Below are 15,860 nucleotides of genomic sequence, written 5' to 3'. Positions count from 1 at the left end.
AAAACGGCTGTTTTTGACTCGCCGTACGGCCGCCGTAGAGCAAATGTGACCAAGGTATTACGCTGCGTGTACATTATAGAAAGAAGAAGCCAGTTAACTCCTGGGGTGAGCCCTATACGGGGAGCCCTAGCTCTCCTATTCATGGGTGTCGATCGGTATTCTTGGTTGGGGGGGGGGGTGAATCGGGTGATTGACACAAATTATCTTGTGGATGGGGATCTTTCAACATTACAACATTACCCCCACTAAAATCACAAGTTAGGACATTTGGGAGTGGTTGATATGCATGGTGTTCTTGGAAATTCCTTCATTGTTGCAATGTACTGTACTTACATAATTTTTTTGAAAATTCAATTTGTGTTACAAGTAAGCCTATTCTAAACTCATACGAAAGAAAAATGACAAAACTTGTCTGGACCATGTACAAAGTGATCTGTTTATTGAGCATGATGTATACAACTTCTCTCTTAAATCTAACCCGACTGGCAATATCTTTTTTCTTCTGAATGCATGATGATAAAATGCAGGAGCGTAGCCAGGGGGGGGGGGGGGCGGGCGGTGGGGGCGGTCGCCCCCCCCAAAACGTCCCCAAAAAGAAAAAAAAAGGGGGGGGGGGAAGAGAGGAGAAAAGGAAACGCGAAGAGAGGAAAGGAAAGAAAGGTAGCTTTGTGGGTTTTTCTTTTTATTCTTTATTTTTTTTCTAAAAAAGAAACTCCGTGACTCTTGCTCTAAATTTATATATAAGAAATATTGACAATATTGCAGTTCTCCTTTGTTTCCCTCACCCTTTCTCTAACCCTGTTTTTCCACCTCAGCGATATGTGTTTCTTTCCCGTTAAAATTCAATAGGTCCATGATTAGAGTAAGGTTAGGCCGAAGTATATGAATTTATCTTTTTTTTTTAAATTGATCGCGCAACTTCTGGTCGGGTCGGCTCCGGGCGGGTAAAATCTTTATCTCAATTTCTGCCGTCACCTCCATCTAGGCAACTTCTCCCGCTTTTCAGCTCATTACTAAACAACCATAATTTGGGGGCAAACAAAAGAGGAAGGTATAAAATTCGTGTCGTATTAAATAAAAAAAAGTGCAATATTTTTTTTATCAAATTCTATTCAACTTCATGTCATTTCCCTGCACATTCATCTCCTGTCCTGTTTTGCGCCCTCAGTTTGAAATTTTGAATGACACTTAAGTTTCTTTATAATTCAAAGTGAAGCGCATCAGGATAAGTGAAATAAATTATACATCATCGTGTTTTATATAATTCAATAATCACAGAAGTTTCAACTTTTTGCGCACTATTTTCCTTGTAATGAAGTTCAATAATCTTAGAAAATTAACTGAATTAGAGATATCTGCATTTGATGAAACGTCCGCCCGTTTGAAATTTCAGAGTTTCATTGCTCTTAGCGGGGAGGAATATCTTCCTCCCGGCATATATCCTTCTTCTCCTCTGTTTTGCGAGTTAAGATATGCACTGTCGCTAAATTGTTTGTAATCAAATCTGATCTTTCCAAGGGAAGTATTCAATATAACTTAGAAAATAACCTTTTCTCGGGACCATTTTCTTTTCAAAAAAATTGAAAAAAAAATGCTTTAGCTTCCGCGCTTCGCGCGGGGTTAATATTATTTTAATTTCCTCCATTTTATCCCTTTTTTGTTCATTTTACAATCACTTTTGAAAATAAGGTTCTGTTATATATTGATAATGATGTCATACATGATGTCATACCATGACTCACAATTGTAGCTGCGCAGGCGCAATGCGGAATAAACTTGCTTTGGAATCATATACCAAGAGTATCAGACGTGTGCTTATTTATGTGCCTTAATTACTAATTACTGTAGGTTAATTAGGAGTACATAACAACAAATCTTGCGACGAGGATTAACTTTTGTGTTTGTTCTTCACTTTGGGAAAGTTCGAGTACCTGAGGATGGCTACTTTTGGAACAATTGGTGAATTTCGGGAAGACGAAGGGAGTTGGTCCGAGTACATTGAGCGTATGGGACACTACTTCGACGCCAATATCATCATTGATGAGGGGAGGAAAAGATCCATTTTACTTAGTGTTTGTGGAGCCTCAACCTACAAGTTAATGTCAAGTTTGGCGGCACCAAGGAAACCAGGTGAAGTTGAGTTCAAGGAACTTGTGAAATTAATGACTGATCATCGAGATCCAAAGCCATCGGTGATCGTCCAACGATTCAAGTTTAACAGCAGGTCGAGGAGACCAGATGAATCGTTGTCAACTTACATTGCTGAACTGCGACGATTGGCTAATGAATGTAAGTTTGGTACTATTTTAGAGGAGATGTTGAGAGATAGGATTGTGTGTGGAGTGGCGGATGATAGAATACAAAGGAGATTATTGGCTGAACCAACTCTAACTTTCGAAAAAGCTAACGATATTGCATTAGCAATGGAATTAGCTGATAAAAATACAGTCGATCTCAGAGATCAGAACAAAGGCGAGATGGTGAACAAAATCGCTCATGGTGTTCGTCATCGTAAGTCGTCACAACGTCCTAATTCCAAGAAACATTCCTCATGCGGTCGCTGCGGAAAGGGACAGCATCAAGGAGAGGCTTGTCCAGCAAAAGACGGAGAGTGTTTCCACTGCGGGAAAAAGGGACATTTTGCCGTGGTATGCAGAGCCAAAGGAGAGAGGAAGGACCAGAGAAAAGTTTTCCAGCAGCAAGGGAAACGGACCGCCTCCAATAAATCTCGAACTCTGCAGATCGAAACAAGAGAGGATGATGAAAGCGAAAGCTACGGGTTGTATACACACTCGACTAAAGCTTCCAAACCTCCTCCGATTATGACTCAGCTAACAGTGAAAGGGAAACCTATAAACTTCCAAGTGGACACGGGCTCGGCAGTAACGCTCATCAATGAGAAAACGTGGCTCTCTCAGTGGAGTGACAAAGAGAGGCCTAAGCTGAGCGAACCAAAAACGCGGCTTCGTACATACACCGAGCATTTAGTTGAAATTATCGGAGAATGTGAAGTCGCCGTATCCAAGGGCAACAAGGAGGAACGCTTGCCTTTGATAGTTGCGAGAGGCAGAGGGCCGAATCTCATGGGACGAGATTGGCTGCACGAAATAAAGTTGGACTGGAGGGAGATAAACTTGGTCAGGGTCAATGACGCAGTAGACAGAGTGTTTTCAGACTACGCGGGACTGTTCACACGAGAACTTGGAAAGTTGAAAGGTGTAGAAGTAGATCTGGATATTGACCCCAATGCATCACCAAAGTTTTTGAAGGCCCGTCCAGTTCCATTTTCTCTTCGAAGTCGTCTGGATCAAGAGCTGGATCGCCTTCTAGCAGATGACATAATTGAACCAGTTCAATATTCAAACTGGGCAGCTCCAGTGGTCCCAGTCGTCAAAGGAGATGGATCCATTCGCATTTGTGGGGATTATAAAACCACGATTAATACAGCAGCTCGATCGGATACCTATCCGATCCCGAGAGTAGAAGAGCTATTTGCCAGGCTTGCAAATGGAAAGAAATTCACAAAACTGGATCTGTCTCATGCCTATCAACAGCTAGTCCTGTCTGAGAAATCCAGGGAGTTCGTCACCATCAACACGCATAGAGGGTTATTTCGATACAAGAGACTGCCTTTTGGAGTTTCAACTGCGCCCTCTGTGTTTCAGCGGACGATGGAGTCATTGCTGGCCGGTATACCAGATGTGGCTGTCTACCTAGATGATCTTCTCATCACAGGAGAGTCAACAGATGCCCACATGAAGAACCTAAGAGCAGTCCTGGATGTTCTTCTGAAAGCTGGACTAAGACTAAAGAAAGAAAAATGTGTGTTTCTCAAGGACGAGGTTGATTACCTCGGACACACAATCACTGCCAAAGGTCTTCGTCCCACGGGGGACAAGGTGCAAGCAATTACAAATGCGCCGGAACCAAAAAGCGTAAAGGAACTCCGCTCGTTCCTGGGCTTGCTAAATTATTATGGTAAATTTCTACCCGACCTTGCATCAAATCTAGAACCTCTTCATCGGTTGTTGAGGAAAGACGCAAGATGGCAGTGGGGTAATGAGCAAAAACAGGCTTTCGTAAGAGCCAAAAAGTTGCTTAATTCAACTCGAGTGCTAGCCCACTACAATCCGGTAGAGCAACTGATACTAGCTTGCGACGCTAGTCCGTACGGTATCGGAGCCGTACTCGCTCATAGATTTTCGGATGGGACCGAAAAACCCATCGGTTTCGCGTCGCGAACACTGAATGTTGCGGAACGCAGATATTCGCAATTAGATAAGGAAGGTTTAGCAATCGTATTTGGGGTAAAACGGTTTCACCAATATCTGTATGGCCGCAAATTCGAAATAATCACGGACCATAAGCCGCTACTTGGTCTCTTTGGAGAGAGGAAAGCCATTCCACAGATGGCTTCTCCGCGCGTCCAACGGTGGGCGATTACACTTGCGGCATACGAATATGAAATAAAGTATAAAGCGGGAGAGAAAAATTCAAATGCTGATGCACTCAGTAGATTGCCGCTAGAATCAACCATTCCGGATCCTCCGATCCCGGGAGATATCATACTTCTCATGGATACGTTAGATAGGACACCGATAACGCCCTCGCGCGTCCGTTCTCTTACCGACAAAGATCCGATCTTGTCGCGGGTCCGTAACTTCATCTTACACGGATGGCCTACAGCAGATGAATTACAAGATAAGGCATTCGGTCCGTATTTGAATAGAAAAGATGAATTGAGTGTCCATGAGGGAGTAATATTGTGGGGAGCTCGCGCGGTGCTTCCACCGAAATGTCGAGAAGCAATGATGGAAGAATTGCATGATGCACATCCGGGGATAGTGCGTATGAAGGCAATGGCGAGAAGTTGCGTATGGTGGCCACAGATTGACAAAGATTTGGAGCGTAAAGTTAAATCTTGCGAAAAATGTCAATCACACCAGCGACAACCGTCGAAAGCTCCACCCCATCAGTGGGAATATCCAAGTAAACCGTGGTCGCGAATTCATGTCGATTACGCAGGTCCAGTAGAAGGGAAAATGTTACTAGTAATAGTAGATGCGTATTCAAAGTGGATAGATGTTCATATTACGAATAAATCGACTAGTGAAGCGACAATAGACAAATTGAGGGAAGTCTTTTCGGCACATGGTCTTCCTCAAACGCTGGTTTCGGATAATGGGCCCTGTTTCACGAGTGAGGAATTCGCTATGTTCATGAAAATGAACGCAATCAATCACATTCGAGGTGCACCATATCACCCAGCCACTAATGGTCTCGCGGAAAGAGCAGTGCAAACTGTGAAAGGAGCCCTCAGAAAAATGAGTGGACCCCTTCAGACGAGATTATCGAGGTTCTTGTTGAGTTACCGTACAACTCCACAAGCTACCACAAATCAGTCACCGGCAGAATTGCTCATGAACCGAAAGTTGCGTACTCGCATATCTTCTGTTCTGCCTGATGTGAACGCAACCGTTGAGAAGAAGCAATTCTCACAGACCGCTCACACTTCTCGCATACTTCGCGAATTTAAGATAGGAGAAGAAGTCCTTGTGAGAAATTACGGGCGAGGTAACCAATGGCTACCCGGAAAAGTAGTCGAACGTAACGGTCAGGTATCCTATGTAGTAAATGTCAATGCCAATGGCTCGACACTGAGATGGAAACGTCATGTTGACCAACTGCGAAGTCGAATCTCGACTTCATCAACCTCGAACGACGACACCGTCCCGACACACGAAGATGACGTTATCATCCGTGATAACGAGAATGATGATCGCGATGTCGATGAAGATCAGATTGACATTCGCGTGGATCGTGAAGACAATCCTGAAGTCGAACACGATGACGGTATAAAGCATTATCCTAGACGAGAGCGGAGAAAACCAAACTATTTTGGATTTTCATAAATTTGGACGCAACTATAATTTTAATAAGATCTTGTCTTGGATTATTAACTCAAATATTTTTGGACCTTGTCAAAATTCCTGATTTAATGGTTTAGTTCACTCAAACAGAAAGTATCATTGAATTTATTAGTTTTAATTCTAACTTCAGTTCCTGACTGACGTATACCAGTTAATGTTTGATAAGTATCAAAAGTTTATCGAGGTTAAATTTTAATCCGGGAACTGCTATCAAAGAAATTGTTAAATTTCATCTGCTATCAAAGAAATTGTTAAATTTCAATATATAGTTTCATGACCAGTTGAATATTTACTGGCACAGTTATTAAGTTGCAAATTGAATTGGGATATTTAAAAGGTATGTTTAATCTAAAGGGGGAGAGATGTTATATATTGATAATGATGTCATACATGATGTCATACCATGACTCACAATTGTAGCTGCGCAGGCGCAATGCGGAATAAACTTGCTTTGGAATCATATACCAAGAGTATCAGACGTGTGCTTATTTATGTGCCTTAATTACTAATTACTGTAGGTTAATTAGGAGTACATAACAGGTTCAAAATCACAATATAGTCAAATGAATTGGAGCTGATGTAGGTACTAGAGACAAGGGAGGCGGCTCCTTTTTATTTCAATTTATGAAACACCGAAAGCTTCACGCTTCGCGCGGGAGGGGGAAACTCCCCCTCCCTGCACCACCCCCTAGGGAGCGCGCTTTGCGCGCTGGTTGGCACCATAGGTTGGCACGCTTCGCGTGCATTTACCGCCCCCTCCAAAATGAAATCCTGGCTACGCGGTTGATAAAATGCAGATTCGGACAAGTTAAGACTAGCACACATTACAAACTGTGTGGCTTCTCGTGCGCCATCGGGCTTACCGTCATTCCTTAGACGATTTTAACCCTGAATTTTAACATGTTTTGAATAATTTATAAGTGCATGAAACAAAAACAAACATAAAAACAATCAAAACTCAACTGTCATGTTATGATATTTCTACAACATTTTCTTGAACCATCAGTGTGTAATATCAGCTAATAAATGTGTTAAAATGAAATTTACGTACCGCATGAGTGTGCTCATAGAATGCAAAACTGTCATCCCTTTGAAACCATTAATTGCTTTCACTTATTAAAAAAATTGTAAAAATATGATCATATTATATTGAGCTCACTGAACCTCAATATTCTCATGAGAGGTATCTGATGGGGTCACATGATAAAATGTTTAATATTAATTACATCCAACCGCATACAACAAAAGCACCATACATATGAGCTATACTGATCACCAAACGACCATTATGACTTTTTAAAAGTGAAATTTTGCATTTGATATGGGCTCACTCTTTCATGACTATAGGCACCTCATTTCCACATAGATGGGTAATGAGGACATCAATGCTCTCCTGCAAAATATTATTGACCAAAACTTATCGTTCAAGTCAAGGTATTTGGATATACAAGTAGGGGTGACTTTCGTTTTTTGCACATCTTCCTTTTGGTATATTTTCTTGTTCAAAGGTTTACTGAATGCCGAACTTAATATATAACAATACTACCATGACATACATCGGTAAAGTGTGTATAACCAGGCAAATAAATGAAGTGATTAGCCTATACTCTATAGAAACGCAAAGGTATTTTTCTTTTACTTTGAATTTTCTGGGAATGAATAAGAAAAAGGGTAAAATACACTGGCGTAAATCCCGGGGGGATGGGGGGGATATATCCCCCCCACTTTTCGAGGAGGGGGGGTGGCCTGTACAAACATCCCCCACTTTTTACGAAAGAAATGAAGAAAAAAAATCACAAGAGATAATTGTTTTATTGGTGAAAATTCTTCCTAAAATACCGCTTAACAAATAAAACAATATTATTGAATCATAAAATGCAAATAAAGAGCCATTTCACCATTTCCAAACGAAATGTCCTTATTATAACATTGAAGAGAAACCCCCGTTTCTTACAATTCATCAATGTTGGGGTCTTTGGGAAGGGATTAAGATGGAATGTCAAATTTTTTTTAATGTAATCTCTAATAAAACCATTAAACCATCATGGGGTAAAAAAAGATAATAATATTGGAGGGGTATTTGCCATATGGACATACAGTGGCGTAACAACGGGGGGCATGGGGGGAACATCCCCCCATCGGCTGACAAAAAAAAACGGGGAAAGGGGGAAAAGGAGAAAAAGGGAGAAAGGAAGAGAAACGTAGTGGGAAAGAAGAAAATATTATTAATTATACTGTTAATTATATTATATTATAATTATGTTATGTTACATTAAAACTTTATGAAACATAATTTGCCCAGGGCCTACGTCTTTTTTTTTATTGTTCCTGGTGCTCGCATTGTCTGTTTAACGAGATATATAATCCTGTTGTACTAAAACATCCCGTTTTCAAGTCAATATAAACCAAATATATTTCCTAGCACTTGAGTTATCATTGTTTTATGTAGTGACATATGCTTATTTTTCATGACTCAAAAGTGATTGCCCCATGTTAAGGTCTTCGAATATATGAAACATTTCCTGTCCGTGATTACGTTCGCATTAGTGGATTGGTGAGATATGTCTGCTCTTCATGAATTCCTAAAATCAGTCCTTAAAATGTCCCTTCTTCTGATCTGAATATCAAAAATTTTCAGCTCGCGCTTCGCGCTCGCATCATTTGGTTAATGAAATACGTATGGTCCTAGTTAATTCCTACAAAGAAACCTTAGAATACCCCACTTCAGGTCTGAATTATCTAAGTTTTCAGCGCTGGATCAGTGCGCTTACAATTACGTCACAATGGTAAAGTAATTGAAATGCGCATAAATTGCCGGTGCAGAATCGGCTTTCTGTTTACACGTAGTAAAAAAGCCGATTCTGCATCGGCTCGCGGTTCAGAACCTACTACTTTGGTGGTGCAAATTGCCGGTTCTGAACCGCGAGCCGATTCAAGTTGCTCGCGTTTACACGCTATGAAAAAGCCGATGCTGAATCGGCTCGCGGTTCAGAACCGCGAGCCGATTCAAATGCCGATTAAGTGTAAACACGGTATTCGTCCTTAAAATGTATCTTTTAGGTCAGTATTACCGTGTTTACACTTAATCGGCAATTGGTTCTGAACCAATTGCCGATGCAGAATCGGCATTTGGATTGCGTTTACACGTTGTTACAGCTCACGGTTCAGAACCGCGAGCCGATGCAAAAACTTGAAATGATACGCATACCTACAATATACGTCATAATAAAGACAACGCTGGATCAGTGCGCTAACAAATACGTCACAATGGTAAAGTAATTGAAATGCGCACAAATTGCCGGTGCAGAATCGGCTTTCTGTTTACACGTAGTAAAAAAGCCGATTCTGCATCGGCTCGCGGTTCAGAACCTACTACTTTGGTGGTGCAAATTGCCGGTTCTGAACCGCGAGCCGATTCAAGTTACTCGCGTTTACACGCTATGAAAAAGCCGATGCTGCATCGGCTCGCGGTTCAGAACCGCGAGCCGATTCAAATGCCGATTAAGTGTAAACACGGTATTAGTGATTCAAAAATGTTGCTGGTGCCCCCCCCCCCTCCCCAATGCCGTGACCCACGGTACGCCACTGTGGACATATCAATGACAATTCCTTGCATATCTAAAACGTGATTGCAAAAAAATGCCAAAATATTTCAGTCATCCCCCCACCCATCAACACGGATTTACGCCAGTGGTGAAATAGAACAACATCTATTTCAGGTAGTCTCAATAATGTCCGAAAATCTTTCGCCTCATGTCAGACCTCATTGCAAATTCCTCGCAGAGTTCCTGTATGTTCAGATTGTCTAGGATTGCACGATGGGTGTGGCACATTGCAACGCAGTTGAGGCGTGTTTGAACCCCGGGGGGGGGGGCACTCAGTATATAATGCATAGTGGGTATGTGCCGCGGAGGGGACCCCCATTTTTACACTCAAATTTCCGTTCCAAGGCATAGCATTTTTGTCTTATTGAGAAAAAGAACAAAGAAAGCCGCTCCAAGGCATAGCATTTCCTTCTTATCGAGAAAAAAGAAGAAAGAAATCCGCTCCAAAGCTTCGCATATTTTTCGTTACGCCGTTCCGGTCGCATTGATCTGCTACAATTTTGGTGAAAAGCGGCCGTAGAGCGCTTTTCGACCATCGCCTAAGCGCGAGCGCACCCGGCGGAGGCCGCGCTAGCTGCGTCATGCACGATTGCCCGTTCCATAGGGATGCATACGCACTCACAGAGATACGGAGATCCGTTCCGATGACCCCCGTTTTCATAAACATTTGTAGTTCCGAAGCCCGTTCCGAGGACCCTCCTTTTTACAATAAGCCCGCTCCAAGACCCCCGTTTTTTGCCTCGCCCGCGGCACACCCCTACCAATTTTTTGGTCGAGTGCCCCCCCCCCCCCGGGGTTTGAACCTCCACACATCTGTTTAAAAGTCATGGAAAATAATGTTTTTATTTAATAACAATATACACAAATTGCGAGGGAAACAAACTGATTGATGGCATTCTATAATCATCACTATAATCATCATGATCAACTTTTCATTTTTTCATCATCATTATTATAATTTTTCTACCCTAAATTATTGGGGGGGGGATGATAATACAGGCCATCCCCCCACTTGAAATATTGGGGGATATATCCCCCCATCCCCTCCCCCCCCCCCCCCCCGTGATCGACACCCATGATCCAATTATCAACCATCAACCGGCCCGAGCTGAAGTGGTACGCATACTCGTCCAAGCATTTCAAAATTGGATCCAAAATCCCCGAGTAATCAATTGGGTCAAATTCATACCCCTGAACGGCGTTAAATGTTTGGCGTTGAGACCAAAATTTGAAAATGTAGGCCTACTAAACTGGCGTAAGATTGTTATAATACCCCCTTTATCATTTAAACGCCGAACGCCAAAGCTGAAAAATATCCCTTCTTCCAAACCCGGGCCCAAACCGTCGTCGACGCCTCGAATCCCTCATTCGATTTTTTTTGGGGGAGGGGGACTTGCATGGGTACCATGCACGACTCAGTCCTCACTAGGCACCAAATTTTCGGCAGGGCCGAGTTCAGAGTTGACTAAGAGAGTGTTTCTGAAAGGACGCTTTCAATCTAAGTCCAGTTAGTAGTAAAAATTACAGTTGTATACAGCTCTGATACCTTGTCAGATGACAAATGCATGCAGGGACCGCGGAACGAGGGGGGGGGGGGGGGGGGGGCTGTGGAGCCGTGATATGTGCAAACGCCGGGATATGTGCAAACAACGGTATATGTGCAAAATTTCGCCGGGATTTGTGCAAACAACGGAATTTGCTCTGGCGACAATTGCTCCGATGGAAATTCTAAACATTTAGCGAAACATAAAAGCTAACCTCCAAAACTAAATACACCCTAATCGTAATCATGACAATATTCTGAACCAAAAACTCTATCACAATCCTAACACTAATCCTATGCCTTCTGAGATATTAATTGTCGCAATTTTCGCAGGAGTATATGTCGTGTCACCTTAAAGGGACATTTAGTACTGTTTCGAACACTGCATGGGGCAATTATTAAAGGGGGTGGGAGAGGCAATTGATTTCCACTGATACACACATTGAACTTGATCTGTTGATTTCATTTCCAGATTTCATCAGAAGTTGTCGAATTTCTTTAAAATTTAATTATAAACCCAAAATGTCTTGATTACTATGCCATTTGATATTAATTTTTTATGAATCTATGAACATTCAAACAAGACATTGTTTCCTATCTCTTTTAACACACCCAAAGTGACGCCAGCTTGTGTAATATCAGCCACATGTGTAAAAACACTGTACCCACTAACGTATATGAAAATATTTCCCACACAATCATATCATACTAGCGCACTTTACCAACAAGAGGCATTAATTTTGAACTATATACCCACAAATGCGATGCACTTTACTCGCTAAATGAAATATTTTTAGGTTGCAATTCATACACCTCGATTTTACAACGAATGTTCCATATGATATGAATGCAGGGGCTGCGATCCGGGGGGGGGGGGGGGGCAGGGGGTTCACAGTGCCCCCACTTTTTGAAGCACTAAACAGTTTTCCCTTTTAACCCAAGAACTTTGCCCCTTTCATCTTAGAAGGACCTGTTTTATGTGTTAAAGTGTGCCCCTTTACCTTTTTATAAATATAAGTGCCCATTCTCGTATCAGATAAGTTTCCATTCCTTAAAACCGTTCTTTTCATGCCCTGTCATTGTCCGTTTTCCTTATTTCGCGTTCTTATCCCTTCTAAAAGTGCATATTTAAATAATAAAAATCCTTTAAAAATTTTCCTCTCGCCCCTTTAACCCTATCTAGACCGGGGGGGGGGCTCGGAGGCCCCCCCTCCCCCCTCAACGAGTCGCGCGATATTTTCGTCGCGCAAAATTTTTTGACCGCGCTGCTCGCTGACTTTTTACTTTCAAGTCTTCCGCACCTTTTGAGACCAATTTTGCGTCACCCGGGTACGCGGTCCCGAAGTTACGCAATGTTACGTAAGTGCATCTCAGACCAAAAATTGCTTAAAGTCAATGTAAATTGTGTTTTCAACCAAAAATCATAAATGATTATTTTTAGTTTTGCACGCCTAAATGTATGTATTTTATGCTGTTTATGATCTTAGAAGAGTCCCCAACGAATTTCATTGAAAAAACAATGAAAAACAAAAGGTCCAAAAAACAAAGAAATACATATAAGAAATTGCAAAAAACAATATCATACATAGGAAATTGATCTGTTATCACAATTTTTTCATGTACACTTGCTAAGAACATCACAAAGGGTTTCTATTCCAAAAATTAGAACATTTGGAGCTTTATTTACGGAGTTAGAGGAAAAAGTATGATTTTGCATACTAATTACGCATAAATTAGCATAATTACGTAATAACGATTTGCATGAAATAAATTACTATACAATTTTGTAGATTATATCCCAGACAACATGAGTGCCAATTTTCGGTGCGATCGCGCGGTCGACGGCCGAGATCTCAAGGGGGGGGGGGGGCCTGGGAGGCCCCCCTCCCCCGGCCATATGAATTCCAAAAATACCCCGACCTAGATAGGGTTAAGTTGCCCCTTTTCAGAGTGAAATTCTTCTTCTGTAGTGTGTACATCTTCACCTTTGATCAAGTGCCCCATATGAATATTCTGATAAATGCCCCTTCTCTTCTGGTTTGTTCAAATGTCCAATTTGCTAATATAAGGTATATGTATTTGCAATTAGCGTCCTTTCTTTTATGCAGGGGCATCTGAGCAGAGGGAGAGGGGGGGGGGGCACTTGCCCCCTTAAGAAATGGACCTCGTTCCATGGACTCCAAAAGTTTTCAATACCAAGAAAAAGAAAAGAAGAAAAGGAAAGAAAAGTGGTGAAATATGATAGTGTTCTCTATGTCAAAATCTATCACAAATGTTTTTTTTTTCATTAAAAGTTTCAAAATTTTGCTCGCTCGCTCGCAGCTTTAAAGAAATTTTGCCCCACACGCCATGTTTGTCCCACTCAATCATTTTGCTCATTACCCTACTAGGGTACATTATGCTATTTTGTTTTTAAAAAAGTTTTTTGTTTCAAGTGCCCTTTTCAAAAGAGGAAGTGCCCTTTTTTGCTGTGCCCTCCCCTCCCCTATCAATTTTGCTCTGCCGACCCATGCTGGTAGTCTCCTTTTCCAGACCCAATGCGACCTTACCCTACAAGATGAAGGTTACTAGTCTACTTTTTAATACTCAGTCTTGGCCATATATTCTTCCAAACAACAGGATTAACGCTATACCTGGACTAGCTAAGCGTAGTCTTTACTCAAAACCCGGTGGTTAAAAAGAGAAATAAACTTTACAATTTAAACCTCACCATCTTCTAAACCATTGCCATGTCATCAAGCATATGGATATAGAGTTATTATTTTCTCCAGACCCAGTCATTTGAAGAAAAAAAAATCAAGAATCTTCGAAACGTCAATCCCGTCATCTTCAATACTAAGAACCTGTAATGTAGCACATGGGTATACAGTAATTATACAGTGGGTGTACAGTGTAGTTTTTTTTAATAAATGGATATGGAGTAAAGGCTATGCTATAGGTACCCGTGCTTTGTTATACTTATAGACTATTAGTTTGGAAGATGATGGGGTCTTACTATTTAAGTTTTTTTTAATCACCAGGTTTGGAGTAAAGACTACACTCTATATCCATTTTTCCCCACAGATATGAGACGATGGGGTCGTCAAATTGAAGATCTCCTAATTTTTTTGATAACAGCGTCTGGGGTAAAGACTGTGCTCTTATATCCATGCTTTCTTACAGGGTCTTATTTTTGAAGATTATAACATAATTTTTTTTAACGGGTCTGGAGTAAAGACTACGATATGTACCCTTGCTTTATAACGGAGTCTTAGTCTTGGGTCTTAATTTTGAAGGTTTTTTAATCAAAGGTCTGGAGAAAAGACAACGCTTTATATCCATCTTTTTCACAGGAATGAGACTGTGGGGTCTTGAAAATTTGTTTAGATAAACGGGTCTGGAGAATTGAGAATACGTTATACACGTTCTTTATAACAGAGTCTTAGTAGTGGAAGATGGCGGGGCTTAAATAGTTTTGAATTTGTTTAATCACCCGGTCTGGAGCAAAAACTACACTTTAAACCCAGTAACCACCGATAGCTCAGTTGGTAGAGCGGAGGACTGTAGATGATTGATGATTAACCTTATGTCGCTGGTTCGAATCCGGCTCGGTGGATGTGGTTTTTTTGGCGCAAATATTCACTACTGAATGACACGCGCCGTATAAGCTAAAACAACAACAACAACAATAACAACTTATTCGATAGGAATTAGACGGTGAGGTATTAAATCAGATTTTTTTTTTATTGATACAACAAGGTCTAGGGTAAAGACTACATTCTATATTCATTTCTACAAGGTCTTAATTTGGTAAACGGTGAGGTGTTGCAGTTTTTTGAATGGCTATGCTCCTTATGTATGCTTTAGTACAGGATCTTAGTTCAGAAGGATCTTCAAATGATTAAATGACCGGGTCTGGAGCATTAAAAGACTACACTCTACATCCATGTTATTCCAAACGACAGTGGGTCTTCAATTTAAGGTTGGTGCCCCCCCCCCCCCCCGCCGCCTCTCTGAAAAGCGTTTCATTGCCGATGTGTAGCTTCTCCCTTATGCAGGCATGTTTCTCATTTTTAACAGTAATTTTATGACTGAAACATTTCATGAGAAATAGCCTTTATATGGATAAATGCAGTGATTTGCACATATCCCGGAGGTTTGCACTTTTCCCGTGAAAATTGTTAATTTGCACATATCCCGTCGTCACGTTTGCACAGATACCGTTGATAAATTTTGACAGATTTGCACATTTCCCGGCGTGGCGTTTGCACAAATTCCGTTGTTTTTACAAATCCCGGCGAAATTTTGCATATATACCGTTGTTTGCACATATCCCGGCGTTTGCACATATCACGGCTCCACAGGGGCTTCAGCCCTACATTTTTTCAAAACTTTATACAAAACAGGGACGGATCCAGCTTTCGCCAAGAGGGGGGGGGGGGGGGGGGCGTAAAATATTTTCATCCACATTTTCCCTTAGTCGGCCGCTAAAAGCTGATTTATGTCGGATTATTATTTTGAAGGGGTAGTCCATACAGGATTCTTAGCATTATTTTTATAAACAAGGTAATTGTATCTCATAGTCCATAATTAGAAAATGCGAGCGCGAAGCGCGAGATCAATCTATGGAAATTTTGTTCTGCCCTATGTTGTCTGGAAAATTGAACATTTTGAGCAGTGTTTGTGATCATGAAGAACATGCGTTTCCAAGTAATAAATATATTGATATTCCGACCTGAAAACTGGACACTGTGAGCACATTTTATATTTATGAACAGGACAGGTTTGTAATAGCCATAATGA

At 41.3% G+C, this 15,860-nt stretch overlaps 1 protein-coding gene and 1 non-coding gene across 2 annotated transcripts; both read left to right on the top strand.

Annotated features, from left to right (window-relative positions):
• The first annotated feature begins 1,937 nt into the window (after positions 1–1,937).
• On the top strand, positions 1,938–5,912 carry LOC129265467 (uncharacterized protein K02A2.6-like). Its single transcript, XM_054903458.2, has one exon. The coding sequence runs from the start codon at positions 1,938–1,940 to the stop codon at positions 5,910–5,912; it is 3,975 nt and encodes a 1,324-aa protein (XP_054759433.2).
• Positions 5,913–14,587: 8,675 nt separating this feature from the next.
• On the top strand, positions 14,588–14,673 carry TRNAY-GUA (transfer RNA tyrosine (anticodon GUA)). The gene is given in 2 exon segments: positions 14,588–14,624; positions 14,638–14,673. It is a non-coding gene; the product is annotated as a tRNA-Tyr (tRNA).
• Positions 14,674–15,860: the final 1,187 nt, after the last annotated feature.

The sequence above is a fragment of the Lytechinus pictus genome, chromosome 7 (genome assembly GCF_037042905.1).
Source record: "Lytechinus pictus isolate F3 Inbred chromosome 7, Lp3.0, whole genome shotgun sequence".
NCBI classification, from domain to species: Eukaryota; Metazoa; Echinodermata; class Echinoidea; order Temnopleuroida; family Toxopneustidae; genus Lytechinus; species Lytechinus pictus.
Note: the sequence above shows the minus strand (reverse complement) of the source record. Positions and strands in the feature narration are given on the sequence as shown.

Excerpts from the sequence above, each read along its gene's own strand:
- LOC129265467 (XM_054903458.2), top strand. The coding sequence starts at position 1,938 with ATGGCTACTTTTGGAACAATTGGTGAATTTCGGGAAGACGAAGGGAGT.